The 20,007-nt window shown below is 52.3% G+C and overlaps 1 protein-coding gene across 3 annotated transcripts in view; it reads left to right on the top strand.

Annotated features, from left to right (window-relative positions):
• The first annotated feature begins 1,371 nt into the window (after positions 1–1,371).
• ITSN1 (intersectin 1) overlaps positions 1,372–20,007 on the top strand; it is a 63,057-nt gene continuing 44,421 nt past the window's right edge. For all 3 annotated transcript variants that reach the window (XM_078878312.1, XM_078878313.1, XM_078878311.1), the window contains exons 1-9: positions 1,372–1,632; positions 13,350–13,410; positions 13,939–14,031; positions 14,736–14,799; positions 15,350–15,669; positions 17,302–17,407; positions 18,454–18,545; positions 18,900–18,963; positions 19,107–19,244. In XM_078878312.1, coding sequence (XP_078734438.1) covers positions 13,383–13,410; positions 13,939–14,031; positions 14,736–14,799; positions 15,350–15,669; positions 17,302–17,407; positions 18,454–18,545; positions 18,900–18,963; positions 19,107–19,244 — 905 coding nt within the window. In that variant the 5' untranslated portion in view covers positions 1,372–1,632; positions 13,350–13,382. The remainder of the gene's footprint in view (positions 1,633–13,349; positions 13,411–13,938; positions 14,032–14,735; positions 14,800–15,349; positions 15,670–17,301; positions 17,408–18,453; positions 18,546–18,899; positions 18,964–19,106; positions 19,245–20,007) is intronic.

The following is a 20,007-nucleotide window of genomic DNA, read 5'->3' as shown; positions in this document are numbered from 1 at the left end:
AGAATCCACATTTAAATTGTATTGCCAGTTGTACACCTTCAACAGATATCGTATGGTGTTCGGCAAACTTGTGGAATTAATTAGTTTCGCTCATTTAACCAGTCCACTATTGTTGCCTTTTTTACACGCTTTTATTTAACTCACTTTGTCTGTTGTATCTTCAAAAAATAAATCACTCAATTTTTACACACTTCCCAATGTGCTATCGACTGCAAACTTCGTATAGGTATGTCATACTGATGACAACACGATATTCTATCATAGAAAATCCAAAACATATTTTTGTACTTTTTACACGCTTTTATTTAACTTACTGTATGTGTTGTATCCTCAAATCTTGTAACTCAATTTCACCCGTATTCCCAATGTATCGACTGCAAACTTGGTATAGGTATGTCATACTGATGACAATACTATATTCTATCATTGAAAATAAAAAATAAAATATTTTTAAACAATCTTTCCCAAGACAATTTTTCCCCGTCATAACACGACGTGTACCAATTTCGACATTCCAAAGCGGTCGTATACCGAGGTATGACTTTCCATAACGGATCTGGCCATAAATTATAGCGCGACAAGGTGTCTTATTACTGGGACATTTACAGCAGCAAAACAATGCAAATAATCTCAATTGCATGTTTCTAAACGTGCTTGTGTGCGTGTGTATATTGTGTGCGATTGTTGGAGCGGTCCTAGGCCCTTCCCCTAGGTCTACTCAGCCTCAAATTAGTACCTGGTGCGATGTGTAAACATCGCGGCTGGGGAGACAAAGGTGGTCGGGCGGGGTGCTGGCCACCCATCCCTTCGTGTGCCGTGCCAGCCTTTATAGGTGCTACTCGCTAGCAGCACTTGCCCCTACAGTCTGTTAAGGCTACACGAGTGACCTTTGTCTTTGTGTGTGGCTGTCGGCTTCTGGGGTCAGTCTAAAGGTCCAAGGCTTGCAGGCTGTGAGAGGGGTGGAAGGTCACCGTCATCGCTCGGTGGAGCTGCATCGGTGACGTCACGCTTGGTTGACCGCAGCTGAACACAAACACACACAAATGACGTCGCTATCAGAACTCGCGGTGACGTCATTTCAAAGCGCTGAAATATGCACTTGTTGGGTGTGACGTCATCGTCCACTTTACTCTGCAAAAGTTCGTGACGGCGCGCGGCCGCGCTAATTTCTTTGGTGACGTCATCGCGACCGAATCGCCACGCCAATGCCCCGCGGTCGGCGACGGGCGTCACCGGGTGGAGAGCGACGTCATCGCGTGGTCTCCGCTAATGACGTCATCGCGCGAGCCGGCAAGAGTGACGTCATCGCGCGGGCTGGCAAGAGTGACGTCATCGCGCGAGCCGGCAAGAGTGACGTCATCGCGCGGCCGGCAACAGTTGACGTCACGGGACGGACGCCATCGCGGGCCGCCCGGGTCGCAGAGAGGCAAAGAGGCCCAAGGGCCGCGTCCGCCTCAGGGCCTCCCCTCAACCACCGCCCCCACCCCTCCTGCCCCCCTCCTCCTCCTCCTGCCCCTCGACTCTCTGGGCCACGCGCATCGGGAGGCACCGCGGGAGACGGACTGAGGCAGGCCGCTGAGGGAGGGAGACCGCCTCCGCGCGCGCGGCCTCGGGGGAGCCGTCGACAGACAGGTGAGGGCGGCGCGCCGATGTTGGGGAGGGGGGGGGGGTCCCTGTCGTGCTCCCTGTCGGCTCCCTGTCACGGGGTCCAGTCAGGACCATGTCGCGTCCTATTCAGGCTCCTATTGCCTCCACCCCACCCCCCCAACCTTGAGGCGGCCCCTGTGATGTTTCTGTCTCGGGCTCATTGCTACTCCCGAATGGAGCCCTACCTCAGATCGCTATCGGCTCTCTCTCTGTGGGGTCGCTATGGCGGGGTGGGGGTGGGGGTGGTCATCGTCGAGCCCTGGGAAGGAGCTGTGGGTTGCCAGCAGACCCCTTAGAGACCCATGTGAGACCCCTGTGAGCCCTCTGTTGGGTCTCCCCGCGTTGACACTCGCCCCGAGGCTTCATTTCAGGCGGTGCACGTCCACGTATGCAGGGCTCTGCCACGACGCCTCGCCTCGCCTCTCTCCCCCCGCTCTCTCTCATCATCATCACCCTCTCTCATCATCACCCTGTCATCATCATCATCACCCTCATCATCATCATCACCCTCATCATCATCATCATCACCCTCTCTCTCATCATCATCCTCTCATCATCATCACCACCCTCTCTCATTCCCTTCACGTCAATCCTCGTCTCTTCCCCCTCTCCTCCTCCTCATCACCACCCTCTCTCATCATCATCACCACCCTCTCTCATCATCACCACCCTCATCATCATCACCCTCTCATCATTATCATCATCACCCTCTCTCATTCCCTTCACGCCAATCCTCGTCTCTTCCCCCCCTCCTCCTCTCTCATCATCACCACACTCTCATCATCATCATCACCCTCTCTCTTCATCATCATCATCACCCTCTCTCATTCCCTTCACGTGAGGAGGTCTTCCTCTCCACGAGGATCTGAATCTTCCCCGCTTGATCCTTGATCAAGCCTCGTCTCTCCTCCTCCTCCTCGTCTCTCCTCTCTCATCAATTCGCCTGGACAAATAGCAACCCGGGGTGGGACGGGGGTCGTCGACTTAATCCGCAGTGACCTTGCACATCAACCACGTGATGTCACTGCTGTTGGTGATGTCACTGCTGTTGGCGATGTCACTGCTGTTGGCGATGTCACTGCTGTTAGTGATGTCACTGCTGTTGGTGATGTTGCTGCTGTTGGTGATGTCACTGCTGTTGGTGATGTCACTGCTGTTGGTGATGTCACTGCTGTTGGTGATGTCACTGCTGTTGGTGATGTTACTGCTGTTGGTGATGTTGCTGCTGTTGGTGATGTCACTGCTGTTGGTGATGTCACTGCTGTTGGTGATGTCGCTGCTGTTGGTGATGTCACTGCTGTTGGTGATGTCACTGCTGTTGGTGATGTCACTGCTGTTGGTGATGTCGCTGCTGTTGGTGATGTCACTGCTGTTGGTGATGTCACTGCTGTTGGTGATGTCACTGCTGTTGGTGATGTTGCTGCTGTTGGTGATGTCACTGCTGTTGGTGATGTCACTGCTGTTGGTGATGTCACTGCTGTTGGTGATGTTGCTGCTGTTGGTGATGTCACTGCTGTTGGTGATGTCACTGCTGTTGGTGATGTCACTGCTGTTGGTGATGTCACTGCTGTTGGTGATGTCACTGCTGTTGGTGATGTCACTGCTGTTGGTGATGTCACTGCTGCTGGTGATGTCACTGCTGATGGTGATGTCACTGCTGTTGGTGATGTCACTACTGTTGGTGATGTCACTGCTGTTGGTGATGTCACTGCTGATGGTGATGTCACTGCTGTTGGTGATGTCACTACTGTTGGTGATGTCACTGCTGTTGGTGATGTCACTGCTGTTAGTGATGTCACTGCTGTTGGTGATGTCACTGCTGCTGGTGATGTCACTGATGTTGGTGATGTCACTGCTGTTGGTGATGTTGCTGCTGTTGGTGATGTCACTGCTGTTGGTGATGTCACTGCTGTTGGTGATGTCACTGCTGCTGGTGATGTCACTGCTGTTGGTGATGTCACTGCTGTTGGTGATGTCACTGCTGTTAGTGATGTCACTGCTGTTGGTGATGTCACTGCTGTTGGTGATGTCACTGCTGTTGGTGATGTCACTGCTGCTGGTGATGTCACTGCTGTTGGTGATGTCACTGCTGTTGGTGATGTCACTGCTGTTGGTGATGTCACTGCTGTTGGTGATGTCACTGCTGTTGGTGATGTCACTGCTGTTGGTGATGTCACTGCTGTTGGTGATGTCACTGCTGTTGGTGATGTTACTGCTGTTGGTGATGTCACTGCTGTTGGTGATGTCACTGCTGTTGGTGATGTCACTGCTGTTGGTGATGTCACTGCTGTTGGTGATGTCACTGCTGTTGGTGATGTCACTGCTGTTGGTGATGTCACTGCTGTTGGTGATGTCACTGCTGCTGGTGATGTCACTGCTGTTGGTGATGTCACTGCTGCTGGTGATGTCACTGCTGTTGGTGATGTCACTGCTGTTGGTGATGTCACTGCTGTTGGTGATGTTACTGCTGTTGGTGATGTCACTGCTGTTGGTGATGTCACTGCTGCTGGTGATGTCACTGCTGTTGGTGATGTCACTGCTGTTGGTGATGTCACTGCTGTTGGTGATGTCACTGCTGCTGGTGATGTCACTGCTGTTGGTGATGTCACTGCTGTTGGTGATGTCACTGCTGTTGGTGATGTTGCTGCTGTTGGTGATGTCACTGCTGTTGGTGATGTTACTGCTGTTGGTGATGTCACTGCTGTTGGTGATGTCACTGCTGTTGGTGATGTCACTGCTGTTGGTGATGTCACTGCTGTTGGTGATGTCACTGCTGTTGGTGATGTCACTGCTGTTGGTGATGTTACTGCTGTTGGTGATGTCACTGCTGTTGGTGATGTCACTGCTGTTGGTGATGTTGCTGCTGTTGGTGATGTCACTGCTGTTGGTGATGTCACTGCTGTTGGTGATGTCACTGCTGTTGGTGATGTCACTGCTGTTAGTGATGTCGCTGCTGTTGGTGATGTTGCTGCTGTTGGTGATGTTACTGCTGTTGGTGATGTCACTGCTGTTGGTGATGTTGCTGCTGTTGGTGATGTCACTGCTGTTGGTGATGTTGCTGCTGTTGGTGATGTCACTGCTGTTGGTGATGTCACTGCTGTTGGTGATGTTGCTGCTGTTGGTGATGTTAGTGCTGTTGGTGATGTCACTGCTGTTGGTGATGTCGCTGCTGTTGGTGATGTCACTGCTGTTGGTGATGTCACTGCTGTTGGTGATGTCACTGCTGTTGGTGATGTCACTGCTGTTGGTGATGTCACTGCTGTTGGTGATGTCACTGCTGTTGGTGATGTCACTGCTGCTGGTGATGTCACTGCTGTTGGTGATGTCACTGCTGCTGGTGATGTCACTGCTGTTGGTGATGTCACTGCTGTTGGTGATGTCACTGCTGTTGGTGATGTTACTGCTGTTGGTGATGTCACTGCTGTTGGTGATGTCACTGCTGCTGGTGATGTCACTGCTGTTGGTGATGTCACTGCTGTTGGTGATGTCACTGCTGTTGGTGATGTCACTGCTGCTGGTGATGTCACTGCTGTTGGTGATGTCACTGCTGTTGGTGATGTCACTGCTGTTGGTGATGTTGCTGCTGTTGGTGATGTCACTGCTGTTGGTGATGTTACTGCTGTTGGTGATGTCACTGCTGTTGGTGATGTCACTGCTGTTGGTGATGTCACTGCTGTTGGTGATGTCACTGCTGTTGGTGATGTCACTGCTGTTGGTGATGTCACTGCTGTTGGTGATGTTACTGCTGTTGGTGATGTCACTGCTGTTGGTGATGTCACTGCTGTTGGTGATGTTGCTGCTGTTGGTGATGTCACTGCTGTTGGTGATGTCACTGCTGTTGGTGATGTCACTGCTGTTGGTGATGTCACTGCTGTTAGTGATGTCGCTGCTGTTGGTGATGTTGCTGCTGTTGGTGATGTTACTGCTGTTGGTGATGTCACTGCTGTTGGTGATGTTGCTGCTGTTGGTGATGTCACTGCTGTTGGTGATGTTGCTGCTGTTGGTGATGTCACTGCTGTTGGTGATGTCACTGCTGTTGGTGATGTTGCTGCTGTTGGTGATGTTAGTGCTGTTGGTGATGTCACTGCTGTTGGTGATGTCGCTGCTGTTGGTGATGTCACTGCTGTTGGTGATGTCACTGCTGTTGGTGATGTCACTGCTGTTGGTGATGTCACTGCTGTTGGTGATGTCACTGCTGTTGGTGATGTCACTGCTGTTGGTGATGTCACTGCTGTTGGTGATGTTGCTGCTGTTGGTGATGTTGCTGCTGTTAGTACTGCCAGTGTATTCCTGTCGACACCAGTGTAATAAACGACTGGACCACGATGTCTGGCTCAGTGTCCTTTATTCGGTTCGTGCTGTACACCCACACGGCTGTCTTTACTCTGTAGCTTCTCCACGGTGCTGACTCCAATGTCGGCCCGATCCACAACAGCAGCTCCGCTGCTGTTTCTCTCACACAGCCCCCCTTGGCTGTACTCGCTGCAACTCCTCTCCCTCCGCAGCTCTGACAGCCTCTTGCTCTCTCTCTCTCTCCGCAGCTCCTCCTGGCAGCCACACCGCTGCCTCTAACACGCAGCCCTCTCTCTCTCTCTCTCCGCAGCTCCTCCTGGCAGCCACACCGCTGCCTCTAACTCGCAGCCCTTCTGGCTGTCTCCTCTGCAGCTGCACACCACTCCGCAGCTTCCTCTTATCTTCGGGGTTGGCTCCCGATGGCCGTCGGCGCGCCCCCCTCTCCACACTCGCCCGCGTGGCCTCACTCTTTTCCGCTCACACCCCGACTGCCTTCCCCTTCCGGTTTATCCGCTTAAGGACCCGAACCTTCCCCCCACGTCACATGACTCCACCCCCCGTGACGTCACATCCGGAAGGTCGCTTACGCCCGCATTACACCACCCTCCCCCGTAGAAAAATCCCAGCCGACCTCGGCTGACCAATAGCAAATCGTAATGCGGCGAACCGAGCTTCCCCCCCTAAAGGACACTAAGCATACAGTGTAACAGCAAGAACAACAACAACAACGCAATTAACATCAACGAACGTACAAAAAGCATGCAATAAATACAACTGTAAGAAAAAAATAACAAGACAACAACAATCAACGAAACGTAAGCGATTTGGAACGTGTGCGGGTCGCCGGCCCGTCCCGGACGGTCGGCGGCCCACTCGCAGAACGGGAACGCGATGAAAGTCGAGGAATGACAGGGGGTAATCCCCCTGTCGCAGCTGGAAGTCCACCGCCGTCCCGTGTCTCTAAAGAGTTAGTCTTGGGCTTGTCCTGTGACCGTGCCCGCAGCTGGGTCGGAAGGGCTGCAGGGCTCGAAGGTCCCGCAGACCTGGCAGGCGCCCTCCGAGCAGGGCCCCTCGTCCCCCGCAATGTCACGGCCGGCCTGTCTGGAACAGGTACGACAGGCGCTCGAGCAAGATCAATGGACGCAGGCAGGGGAGAGTCAGCAGCAACAGACCCCGGCAAGGCAACATTGGGGGATGACGCATCATGTAAGGGAGCAACATATGGTTTCAAGCGCGACGTATGCACAACCCAGCGACGAGACCCAATCTGGACGCGTGCTGACTGTGGGTTGGGAACCGCAATGAGGCGTACGGGACCATGCCAGGGTTTGTGCAATTTCGGCGAGGTCCCCGGACGTACCTGTGGACAATGAAGCCAGGCTAGGTCCCCAACCTTCCAAGGGCACTCCCCCTCAGACCGTCGCGCATATCGCTCGTTCCGGGCCTGCGCTTTGGCCGTAGCCACGCGGGCATTCTCCCGCGCCTCCGTGACTCGGCGAACCGTGTCCTGAATGTATTCAGGAAGTGGTTTACGAGGTCCCTTCACCCCAGTTCCCAATTGCACATCCACCGGCGGCACGTTTTCCCGACCATACATAAGGTAAAACGGCGAATATCCTGTAGCCGCATGAGGCGTCATCCTGTACGCCGAAAGCACCCCGGGGATGTGCAGATCCCAATCTGATTGTTGTTCACTCACGGTATGGCAAAGCATGGCAGACAATGTCCTGTTCAGCCGTTCAACCATACCATCCGTCTGCGGATGGTATGGGGATGTCCGTACTTTCTTAGTCCCAAGGCCCGCGCACACTTCCGCCAATAATTTAGAAGAGAAATTCCTGCCCTGGTCCGTGAGGAGTCTCTCAGGCGCCCCCTTATCCATAATATACCCAAACAAAAAGGCGTCGGTAATGGCCGCGGCCGACTGATCGGGCAACGGCCAGGCCATCGGCCAACGGGAGAGGTACTCAACCCCTACCAGCAAATATTTATTACCCCTCGCCGATGGTGGAAAAGGTCCCAATATGTCCAGTGCCACCAATTCATTGACTCGAGACACCTGAATCGACTGGAGAGGCGGCACGTAAGGATGTTTCGGCGGCTTACGTCGTGCACACGCAGGGCACGCGCGCACGTGCCCTACGACATCTGTCGCCATGCCGTGCCAAAAATAATGACGTTGCAACGTCAACAAGGTCTTCTGCACCCCTAAATGTAAGAGAGTGTCACAATGGAGGGTTCTAATCAACTCGAATCGCAAGGACGTTGGTACCACCAGGCGCCAACGTTCCTGGAACCCCTCCCGCCACATAAGCAGACCATCTCGGAGAGCGGTTTGCGGCCCCACAGCCGTACTCGGACTCCCATTGTCCTTAGCAGACCGCTTCCGCAAGGACACCAATGACTCATCCATCATCTGTTCCCGGATCCAGACAGACCGCGGCAGATTCAAAACCCCGTCAGCCGGTCCCGGTTCCATCGGAGTGTCCGACTTCTCGACGGCCAACGTAAGCGGCTGAGGGGGGTTTGGAATCGGCGAACACCTATGCGTCCCCGACTCACATTTACAAGGGGCGCGCCGCGGTAATCTGGAAAGTGCGTCAGCGTTCGCATGGCGCACTCCCTTCCGATGTTTAATTTGGAAGGAAAATTCCTGTAGCGTGTCCAACCAACGTGCCAACTGTCCGGATGGCTGGTCAATTTTAAGGGCATATTGCAAGGCCGCATGATCCGTACGCACAATAAAAGAACGACCGTAGAGGTATGGTCGAAATTGCCGTAGGAAAAAAACAACCGCCAATAGTTCTCTGCGAGTGACACAGTAGCGGGTTTCCGCAGGAGACAAGACTCGGCTACCATACGCCACAACACGCTCTACACCCCCTTTAGACTGTGATAACACCGCCCCAATACCTGTGTCACTCGCGTCCGTATCAAGAATGAATGGGTGATCGAAATCGGGATAATCCAATGTTGGGGCCGTGGCCAATAGATCACGCAGACTCCGAAAGGCCGCCTCCTCCGGCTGTCCCCAAACAAACTTCCGTCCTTTACCCGTAAGGAGATGCAAGGGCCTCGCAATCGTCGCAAACCCCGGCACAAATCTTCGGTAATACGAGGCAAATCCCAAAAACCGCCGAACATCCCCCACGGTGGCCGGAGTCGGCCAATCCCGGACGCACGCCGTCTTTTCCGGATCCGTGGACACTCCCTCAGCACTCACAATGTGCCCCAAATAGCGGACGGACCGTTGCAGTAGGTGACATTTCTTTGGTTTGAATTTCAATTTGGCAGAACGCATCCTCGTGAACACTGTCTCCAGCCGCGTCAAATGTTCATCAAATGTGCGGCTGAAGACAATGATATCGTCCAAATATATAAGACATGTCTCCCACTGCAACCCCGTCAAAACGAGCTCCATCAATCTTTGAAATGTAGCAGGGGCCGCATTCAATCCCATCGGGAGACAGTTGAATTGAAATAACCCCTGCGGCGTACGGAATGCGGTTTTCTCCCGTGAGGACTCGTCAAGGGGAAACTTCCAAAATCCCGAAGAGAGGTCCAGTGTGGAAAAGAACTTAGCCCCCGACAATGCGTCGAGGGAGTCATCCATACGCGGCAGGGGGTACGCATCTGCCACCGATATCTTATTCAATTTGCGGAAATCAACACAAAATCGCAATTTGCCATCCTTCTTCTTAACCAAGACGACTGGAGCGCCCCATGGGCTGTTAGATGGCGATATAATGTCCGCAGCCAACATGTCTTCCACTGCCCCCCGTACGTGTTCTCGCTCCGCAGGACTCATCCGATGCGAATTTAATCGAATAGGGGCAGCATCGCCCGTCTCAATGTGATGGTAAAGCAACGAAGTGCGGCCCAAATCCAAATCATCGGAGCTGAACACATCGGAATATGTCAACAACAATTTACGCAGCGCACCACGTTGCTCCATGGACAGGGAAGAATTTTCGTCACATAAATGAGCAACCCAACGATCATCCGAACTCCTTGGCTCGGAAACCCCAGCAACAACTCCCCGGCTATGTGGACAATCATGGGTCGCAAACGCCGTAGTGGCATGTGCCACAACCGTACCGGCCGGGACACGGACGTTTTCTCCCCCCGCATTAAGCACCTGTAAAAACGGTAATTGATCCGGCCGGACGATGGTCTGTGCCCCCACTAACGCCAACCCGGTTGTTATCGCGGCGGACGGTGACAACAAGACCCCTACTGCTCCTAGCCGATCAGGCAGGGGCTTCCGATACCGCAAGGGTATAAGCATCTGTGTACCAGGTGGGATGTCCACAGATGCGACGGACAGCGCCTGCACTTGTACGGCCGAAGCAAGTCGCCCCCAGGGCGACGGCAGAAACGAGATTTGACGGCCCCCCGGCAGTTCAATACAATTCTCATTGATTTTGATCAAAATGGGCATCTTAGCCAAAAAATCGGTGCCTAACAAACAAGGAACCGCCAAAGATCTCGATATCAACACAACACCCGAGGCCGACACATCCCCAATAGATATCTTAGCATCCACCTGACCCACGATACCCATGCTACCCCCGTTCGCAGCGACGCACGACCCATAAACCGGACGCACAGCCCCCGGCGGGATGCCCAACAGATGAAAAATGACATCCGAAATAATAGTCGCAGACGCGCCGGAGTCGACCAAAATGCGTACGTCCACCCCTTGTATAGACCCCGGTACAGTGGACGAGCCCGTAGCGGCCGCGACGACTCTCCGTGCCAACTTGCGCCATTGCGTGACCGAGCGACAAGGCCCCGTCGAAGGGCATGCTTTAACCACAACGTTAGGATGGCGCAACGACGGTGATGGGTGAGGTGTAAAGCCTTGCCGAGTGTCTGGTGCGTGCCGACATGCCTGTTTCGGAGGATCTTTAGCCGACTTGACCGGTGCCGAGGCCTCCTGCTGCGGCGGAGCCGGGAAGCGGGCCCAGCAGTCTCTGGCGTAGTGGCCCCTACGCCCGCAGCGGAAACATTCGGCCTCGTTGCGCCGAAGCGCAGGCCTCGCCTCCTGACGGCCCCGTTCTGGTAGCGCCGCGCGCGGTCTCGGCCCGCCGCGTCCCGTCCATGGAGCGGAGGCGGCCGTCAGTTGTTGAGGGCCCCGGTCATCCGGAACATAGACAGCCTGCGCAGGGTTCCACCCCAGCGCATCCCCTTCTTTGACGGGCCCCCCCGTCCACGCCGTCACTTGTTTCCAGCGACGGAGGTTGAATTGCGCATCGAGACACTTAGCAGCCGTCCGGGAAGTTAGCTTCTCATGCCCACACACAGGCATGGGGATCCCTAGATCCCGAGACAGCTCCAACATTTTCCCTAATATGAGAGGCTCGAGCAGGTCCTGTGGCGTCTCAGGATAAGCTGCCATGGCCAGCTCCAGCACCGCACCCCTGAACGCCACGGGCGACTCCTCTGGTGCTCGTTGTCGTTGAGCGAATCGCCGATGCGCATCATCTGGTGGCTCATAAGCATCGGCCATTTCTTGAAAAACACCACATAAAGTTGCCTTCTTATCGGTCGTTATGGAACGGAAGAATCGGACAGATTCGTCGTCCAGGAGAGTCGGCAACACCTCCAAAGCCTCCGCATCGGTCCATCTTGCTGTGCGTACCGCCGCCAAGAAGCGGCAGGCGAACGCGCTCCAGTCCCCACCGACGGAAAATTCTTTAACCATTGTAAGGTGGCGACTCCGACTCCTCTTCCCGCCGTCTTCCAATGGTGGTGGTTGTGATGGCAAATTCAAAATGGCGTCGGCCCGCGGCGTGGCCAAGATGGCGGTTTGGCGCCACGGAGCGCGCAAAATGGCGGCCTCTTGCCGCGTGGGCAATGGCGGCGGCAGGACAGGCAACGTGGCGGCCCGCGGAGCACCAATTGCATCATCCATCGTCCCTGGCGCGACGAGATGGCATAGATGCGCCAGGACGTCCTTAAGTGCCTCCAGTTGTACCGCCATCGCTTGCCATCGTTGATCCGCGTCTGATGATGTCGACGGACCCGCCACCGCGCCAACATCCTCCACTCCCGTTCCCGTGGTCGCCTCAGCCGGGCTCTCCTCCACCACCCCAACAGGATCCGTGGTTGGAGGGAGTTCGTCGTCGTCGGACGAAGAAGCCGATGCAGGCGCCGGATTAACTTTCTTCCTCACTTGTTTCGACATGTCGTTGCACTTCCGACACCAGTGTAATAAACGACTGGACCACGATGTCTGGCTCAGTGTCCTTTATTCGGTTCGTGCTGTACACCCACACGGCTGTCTTTACTCTGTAGCTTCTCCACGGTGCTGACTCCAATGTCGGCCCGATCCACAACAGCAGCTCCGCTGCTGTTTCTCTCACACAGCCCCCCTTGGCTGTACTCGCTGCAACTCCTCTCCCTCCGCAGCTCTGACAGCCTCTTGCTGTCTCTCTCTCTCTCCGCAGCTCCTCCTGGCAGCCACACCGCTGCCTCTAACACGCAGCCCTCTCTCTCTCTCTCTCCGCAGCTCCTCCTGGCAGCCACACCGCTGCCTCTAACTCGCAGCCCTTCTGGCTGTCTCCTCTGCAGCTGCACACCACTCCGCAGTTTCCTCTTATCTTCGGGGTTGGCTCCCGATGGCCGTCGGCGCCCCCCCCTCTCCACACTCGCCCGCGTGGCCTCACTCTTTTCCGCTCACACCCCGACTGCCTTCCCCTTCCGGTTTACCCGCTTAAGGACCCGAACCTTCCCCCCACGTCACATGACTCCACCCCCCGTGACGTCACATCCGGAAGGTCGCTTACGCCCGCATTACATCAGTATTGTCAGTACTGTAATTTCTGTCAGTGCTCCCGTATGTTTCCATGTTAAAGTTCCTTCGCACCGTACGTGGCAAACCCACAAAGTTGCCCTGTCAGTGCTGTCAGCATACTGTTATGTCGCTGTTGTCAGGGACAGTGAGTGTCAGAGTGATTTATGTTCACATTCAGAGCACTGTAGGTGGTGTCATGGTTCTTCGTCCACTTTCAAACGTAGCGGGACCAGTGCTGTGTCCACGCTGTGGTGATGATGTCAGTGTTGTCACGGGTTTCCTCTCAGTGCCATATCTCAGTTCTGTGGAGTGTGTTCAGTGCTGGCGATTGCTATATTGGCCTGTACTCTCGTTGTGTTGAAATTATTCTATGGTAGTGTTCTCATAACTCTATTGGTATTTTAGTGCTGTTATTTATGGTGTTGTGTTCGGGTTAGCAGCGGTGCCGCCCTGGTTGGTTGCATTGTGCGCTCTTTCTGCATTTCTTGCTGTCATGAACGTTGCTTGCTGAGTAATGTCCACGCCACTGCCTTAGTACTAATATCGGCGCTCTATGTTGTGCTGTCTCGACACGATCCTCCGCTGACGGCCTTGTGTTTATTTCTTCCAGATGGAGTGTGCGTGATTCAGCTGAGATGTAAACATGGACCAGTTTGGGACATCGTTTGCCGGTGAGGCCGCTTGAGCACTCTCGCAAGACATTGTCGGCAAGACGCGGCGAGTGAAATGCAACTTAGAGTCTAAGACCAGCGAGTGTGCAGCATGTTTTAGTTGGCGTGCAGTTGACGGTGGAGAAAAAAAATTAAGCGTACAAAAAAGCAGAGAGAGGTGCATGCTTGGAATGTACATATGTACTTTTAACTTCTTTCGCACCATACATAGCCAACCGTGATAATCGGAGCAATTGCATCAAGAGAGAAGTGGAATATAGGACGTACAGGTCAAACACATTCATTTGTAATTCAAGGCAAGCTAGTGGACTTGGGCAGATACACTTTGCTAGAAAGGATTATGAACGGTGGATGAGACTAATATGAGCATGGAAGCTAAAGGAGGGAATATAAATCGGACGACATCCACTGTGGTTTGCTAGATGGGTTTGTTGCATTGGGAGTCCATGAGTTATGGTGATGTCTTGAGACCATCCAGGAGTGATTAGACCATGGCCAGTGATGATGGTGCGTGTGCGTGTGATGCAGCTGCTGTGGACGTGTGGGCCATCAGCTCGGAGGAGCGAGCCAAGCATGACCAGCAATTCCTTAGTGTCAGCCCAGCAGGAGGTTACATCACAGGTAATCTCTCACCTTGCTTTTGTAATCGTGTTGCGGTTTGAGTTCACCTCTCCATACACTTATAACAGAACCTGGAGGATGACGATATTGAAAGGCTTTGTGTGGAGTATATTCTTAGTTCTATCGGTAAAGTCACGTAGATAAAAAATGAAATCTAAATTAATAAAATAAAAATCACGACGTTTCCGAGGCAACACAAGTCTCCGTCATCAGGTGGGACTGTCACTAAGAATATGAATCCTTGCAGTCACGAAAGCTTCAAATCTAGAATTTGTGTGGAGTGTCACATGAAGAGGCTAAATGCATTCGAGATGTGGTGTTACGTTGGAACGGAAAGAGTTACGCTGGTGCGATGATAATAAAAGTGAAGATGTGATAAGATATGGCTACAAGCAGCAATTACTGAGAAGTTTGATTGGAAGAAAGGTGGTATACATGGGACATAACCTAAGAAGGTCACAGCTGGAGATATGGCGAAGCAATCTGCAATATATTGTACGTGGGGAATGAAACAGATCAGTATGGTGGCACAATGTGAGCAGTCAGATGGATCTCTCAATGAGGGACGCTGAAGATCGTGAACGACGGCATCTGTCATGGGCACCGACCGTCAGTCATGAGGATGACACTGGATAGAAACTCTGCTTGAAAGCACGGGTGTTTAACGTGCTTCAATGTCATTGTGTCCACGATTGTCTTTGAAGGTGAGCAGGCACGAAGCTTCTTTCTGCAGTCGGGGCTTCCTGCACCCATCCTTGCACAAATATGGTGAGCATCGATCAATCATTTACCTTCTGTCTCAAACAAATGTCATGCAATTTTTTGAATAAAGTGTTTGCTAGAAACAAGTAAGGGCAATAGTAAACACTCAAAAGCTGATTTCTGGACAGAAAAAGGCAAGGTTGTGACCATAGGATCGGTCCACGCATTGTTTGTATCATGGAGTGGATAAATGTTGAGTTGGTTAAAGCCATTTTATTTTATCTGGAATTGCCAGAAGGATTCCTTTTTTCCTCTCCTATTGTGTCTTGCATGCCACTTGACATCACTTCCCTACGTTTCGGGCCACAGACACAAAAGAGCAAAAATTGTGAAGGTGTTATATTTGACATCAGCAGCAGCAGTGACGCCCAAGTGGATGAGGCATAGACATGGTGTCATGATGTAACATGGGAGGACCGATCCCACGGTCACAATCACATTTGGCTGCCTGCAAATCACCCCTGCCGTCGCCGCCTGCGGTCGTGGCAGCGGCGAGCGTGTATGTATGTGGAGGGAACTTGTGCGGCGGGGAGGCTGATTTGCTGTGCTCTTGCAGGGCGCTGGCGGACTTGAATGGCGACGGTCGTATGGACGCCCAGGAGTTTTCCATCGCCATGAAACTCATCAAGATGCGTCTCCACGGCCACGCGCTCCCCGCGGTGCTGCCACCTGCCATCCTGCAGCGCTCCCCCTTCGGGCCTCTTGTCGGCGGGGCCCCTCTGCTCGGGGTGGGGGGCTCCCTGGGGAGCGCGTTGGCGGGAGGGTCCCTCGCGGGCGTGGCGCCGTCTTCCTTGACGCCGCCGCTGAGCACTGTGGGAATTCCTGCACCGATGGCCAACGGTGTGCAGGGCTTGATGCAGCCCTTCCCTACGACTGGTGCGTGTCACGATACTTTCGCGTACGCGTGTGTGTTCATTACGTGGAAATTTACGGCGGCCAAATACTGTAAATACTATAAACGCGCGATGTTCATTCTAAATGTGGAGCGGAAATCCGGATGATCCACACGACCACGGGGAGAGAAATATTCCAACTCCAAATATACAGCAGCAGGCGTCAGTGTCGGGATCGAACGCACAACCTCCTGTATACCAGGCGGGGTAGTTAACATCTCGCCTCCGTGGCGCGATTAACAGCGCTTGCCCTGGCAGCTTGTGTAGGCTACGCGTGGATCTCTTGTCACTGGTCCGTTACGGGTTATACCGGTGTCCCCCGCGTGCAATGGGGGCAACACTTTTGTGACGTGCTAGCATGGCACATGCATTCTAAAGGTTACCAACTTTATACTCTTAGGTTTTTTTCGGTAAAGTCACGTAGGTAAAACTTAAAATTACTAAAAGTAACAATAGAAATAAAATAATAAACCACGACGTTTCGGAGGCAACACAAGTCTCCGTCATCAGGTGGGACCGTCACAGCTAAAATTACAGCATCAAGTGATACCTACGTATCACTTACCTACGTGACTTTACCGACAAAACCCAAGAGTATGAATCCTTGCAGTCACGAAAGCTTCAAATCTAGAGTTACCAACTTTCCCATTTGCAAAAAGCAGTGTGAAGGAGAGAGAGAGAGGTGTGGGGGGGGGGGGGTGTAAGATTGATTACATGCAGCGATGTGTGTGTATAACCCGGGTCTGATTTCTCACTCAATATTTTGTGGGTCTGAAGTAAGTGTACGTGAGTCATTGAGTCATAGCCACGTGCATAACAAAAACGATGCTCGATCTGGTGCGTCGCGTGAGGATATATATTCTGGGTCGCTGGCCCCAGACAGACTCGGGCAAACTTAAGCCCTCTGTGTAGTTTGTTTTAAGCCATCACGGAGGGTCATATGTAACAGATACATAAGCAAAACATGCCTCAAAATTAAACGTGTTTTCAGTACACCAGCCTAGGCAGGCATTTCTGGCCCCGTGTTTAACAGCAAAGCAGCATTTTGTTTAAGCGGTGAGAATCTGGATAGGTTCAGAAGCTAGATCTATCCAGCGAGCATGCTCCATGCAGTTTAACACGTAGGCCTTTTTGGGTTAGAGCGCATAAATATTTCAATGTGTCGTTAAAACCCGCCACCTCCCGACACAGCCAACTAGTTAGGGTTGTCACGTAAACAGAACGTGGACCATTCGTCACTAGTACAGCACACCGGTGTGTTGGAGAGCCAAGCCACAACATTTACAATCTGAGTACGACGTTTCGCTAGTAATTACAACTAGCTTCATCAGGCGACAGCCAGATTTGTGGAGAAGTCCACCTGTTTCGTTCCTTATATAGAGGCGTGGATGTGGTAACCACACTTCTGCGCTCTTGCGCAAAGTGGGGGGGGGGGGGCTATTTTAATACACAATGGACAGAAAGGACACGATCAAAGGGCTCGCATAATGCGCACGTATAATGTACGTTGACTCATTAATCCCCCCCCCCCCCAACAGCAGTGAAATATTTGGGGCTGTTTGTGATAATGACGTTAATGCAGGACATTCCTGCGGTGTGGGATCTCCTCTTTCAGGTGCCACGCTACCCTTAGGTTCCACATTCGGCCGACCTGGAGCAGGAGTTGGGCCTGGGGTTGGTCCCATTCAAATGCAGAAAGCGCTGTCGGCTGAAGCCACCATGTAAGCACCTTGGCCCAGGCGAGCGAGCGCTGGTGTAGCAATGCATCACAGTGCCGGTCACCAATATGTCGCAGTGTGTTGTCATGTATCTGTTTGTTTGTGGTTTGTGTTGTCACGTACTGGTATTCATCTTCTTGGTTCTTTCGGTAAAGTAACGTAGAAGGGAAATAATAAAATAATAAAAATAAAACATAATAAAATAATTCTCACGACGTTTCGGCCACAACGCAAGCAGCCATCCTCAGGTGAAGAACAGGTCTGTCGGAAAGACAGCTGTCTTTCCGGCTGCTTGCGTTGTGGACGAAACGTCGTGAGAATTATATTATGTTTTATTTTTATTAAGAACCAAGAAGATGAATCCCTGCAGTCACGAAAGCTTTAAATCGAAACGTACTGGTATGTCACGTGTGTTGGTATGTGTGTTCTATGTGTGGTATGTGTTGACGTGTGTTTACCTAATTTTGTGTTGGTGTGTGTGTTGGTGTATCCTGTTATGCGTTGGTGTGTATGTTCAATGTATGGTGTTATTCTGCACCTCTGTACAATATTGCGTGCTTGCGTGGGTGTCCCTAATTATCGACTCAGCCTCAAATGAGTACCTGGTGTGGTGTGTAAACATTGGCAGTAGGAAGACAAAGGCGGCCGGGCGTGGTGCTGGCCACCCACCCCCTCGTGTGCCGTGTCGGCTTTCATAAGTGCTCGCTAATAGCACTTGTCCCTACAGTCTGTTAAGGCTATATGGGGGATCTTTGTCTTTGTACCTTATTGTGGGGTGCGGTAGTGCAGCAATTAACGCGCTGCGCCACAAAACCAGGATCGCGAATTCGATTCCTGAACCAGTCTTGGGCCTCCCCTAGGTCGACTTAGCCTCAAATGAGTACCTAGTGCAGTGGGTAAACATCGCCACTCATGAGACAAAGGTGGCTGGGAGTGGTGCTGGCCACCCACCCCCTCGTGTGCTGTGTCGGCCCTGTTAGGTGCCCGCGAACAGCACTTGCCCCAACAGTCTGTTGAGGCTATACGGGGGATCTTTGTATTTTTTGCAGGGCGGCTGACTGGGCTGTCCCACAGTCATCTCGCCTCAAGTACCGACAGCTCTTCAACAGCCACGACAAGACCATGAGCGGCTTCCTGACAGGTGCCTCACAATGCGATGCATCTTGACAATCCTGTGAGAGTTTAAGAAACGGAATTTATACATCCTCGTTTGTGTGTTGAATTTGACAGCTTGTCGTGTGCCTGGTGGTGTATGTGTGTGTGTGTGTCTAGTAGTGTGTGTTTTCTTGGAGGCCTGTGTGTGGCTTGTGACGCTGGTGGTGTGTGTCTGGTGATGCTGGTAGCGGTGCTGATGGTGATCTTGCTAGTGGTAGTAGTAAGTGGTGCAGATAGTGTTGCAGTTGCTGTGTTTCTGATGACCTGTGTATGCCTAGTGGTGTGTGTGTCTTTGTGTAGTGTGCGTGTTTTTAATGGCTCCCATGTGTCGGCTGTGCAGGGCCACAGGCCAGAAACATCCTCATGCAGTCCCACCTCACGCAGCCGCAGCTCGCCGCCATCTGGTGAGGATCCCTCACCCGGCTCTACCCCGGGTGCTTCTCCCATTCTCTTTTATTTTTGTGTACAATTGTGTGGTTCCTATGACCGTGAAGGCACCAAAACCTGAGCTTTAATGCCACGTGTGTGTCTTTTTGGTTGTGTGCAGGGGTCTCTCTGACATCGACCAAGATGGCAAGCTAACGGCTGAGGAGTTCATCTTGGCCATGCATCTCATTGATATGGCACTGTCTGGACAGCCGTTGCCTGCCGCCCTCACCGCTGACCTAATGCCTCCCTCGTTCAGGTGTGTTGCAGTACAGCAGACACCACCGCACAGACAGACTCGATGTTCTGTGTCAGACAGTTAAACCACATACCGGAACGAGGACTTAAACATCAGTGCCGTTCCACACGAGACATTTTGGATCATGCCACGAGATTTCTTACTCTTAGGTTTTTTCGGTAAAGTCACGTAGGTAAAAATAAATAATAAAATATAAATAAAATAAATAATAACAGAAATAAAATTAGAAATCACGACGTTTCGGAGGCAACACAAGTCTCCGTCATCAGGTGGGACCGTCACAGCTAGATTTACTGTATCAAGTGAGGCTGAGGTTCCAAAATACAAGTTAAGGGGGGAGGGGCGTATCTGAATGTGGTAGCCAACATGCTACAAGAGAACAACAGGTGCACATGTTGTTTTACCCAGTGTTGGTTGACAATCCAAATACAAAAAGGAGAGTACTGTTAAACGCTGGGGATGTCAACACTCGGTAAAGTAGAATAGTACCTGCCAAATAAGATGGTCCAAAATGTGTAGTTAAATCTTTTTTGCATCGTTAATAACATCTTTCCAATGATTACTCAGTTTGTACCCATCATCACGGTTGAAATTATGTCTGTGTTTGTATACCTGGATGGCTTCGTGTACAAACCTTTGATGGTAGCCAGAGGGTTTGCAGAGCACCTTGGTCTCTTTTACCTACGTGACTTTACCGACAAAACCTAAGAGTATGAATCCTTGCAGTCACGAGAAAGCTTCAAATCTAGAACGAGATTTCTTA

Source organism: Lampetra fluviatilis, chromosome 50, assembly GCF_964198595.1.
Source record: "Lampetra fluviatilis chromosome 50, kcLamFluv1.1, whole genome shotgun sequence".
In the NCBI taxonomy this organism is placed as follows: domain Eukaryota; kingdom Metazoa; phylum Chordata; class Hyperoartia; order Petromyzontiformes; family Petromyzontidae; genus Lampetra; species Lampetra fluviatilis.
The sequence above is the reverse complement of the archived record's forward strand: the minus strand, read 5'-3'. Positions and strand labels throughout refer to the sequence as shown.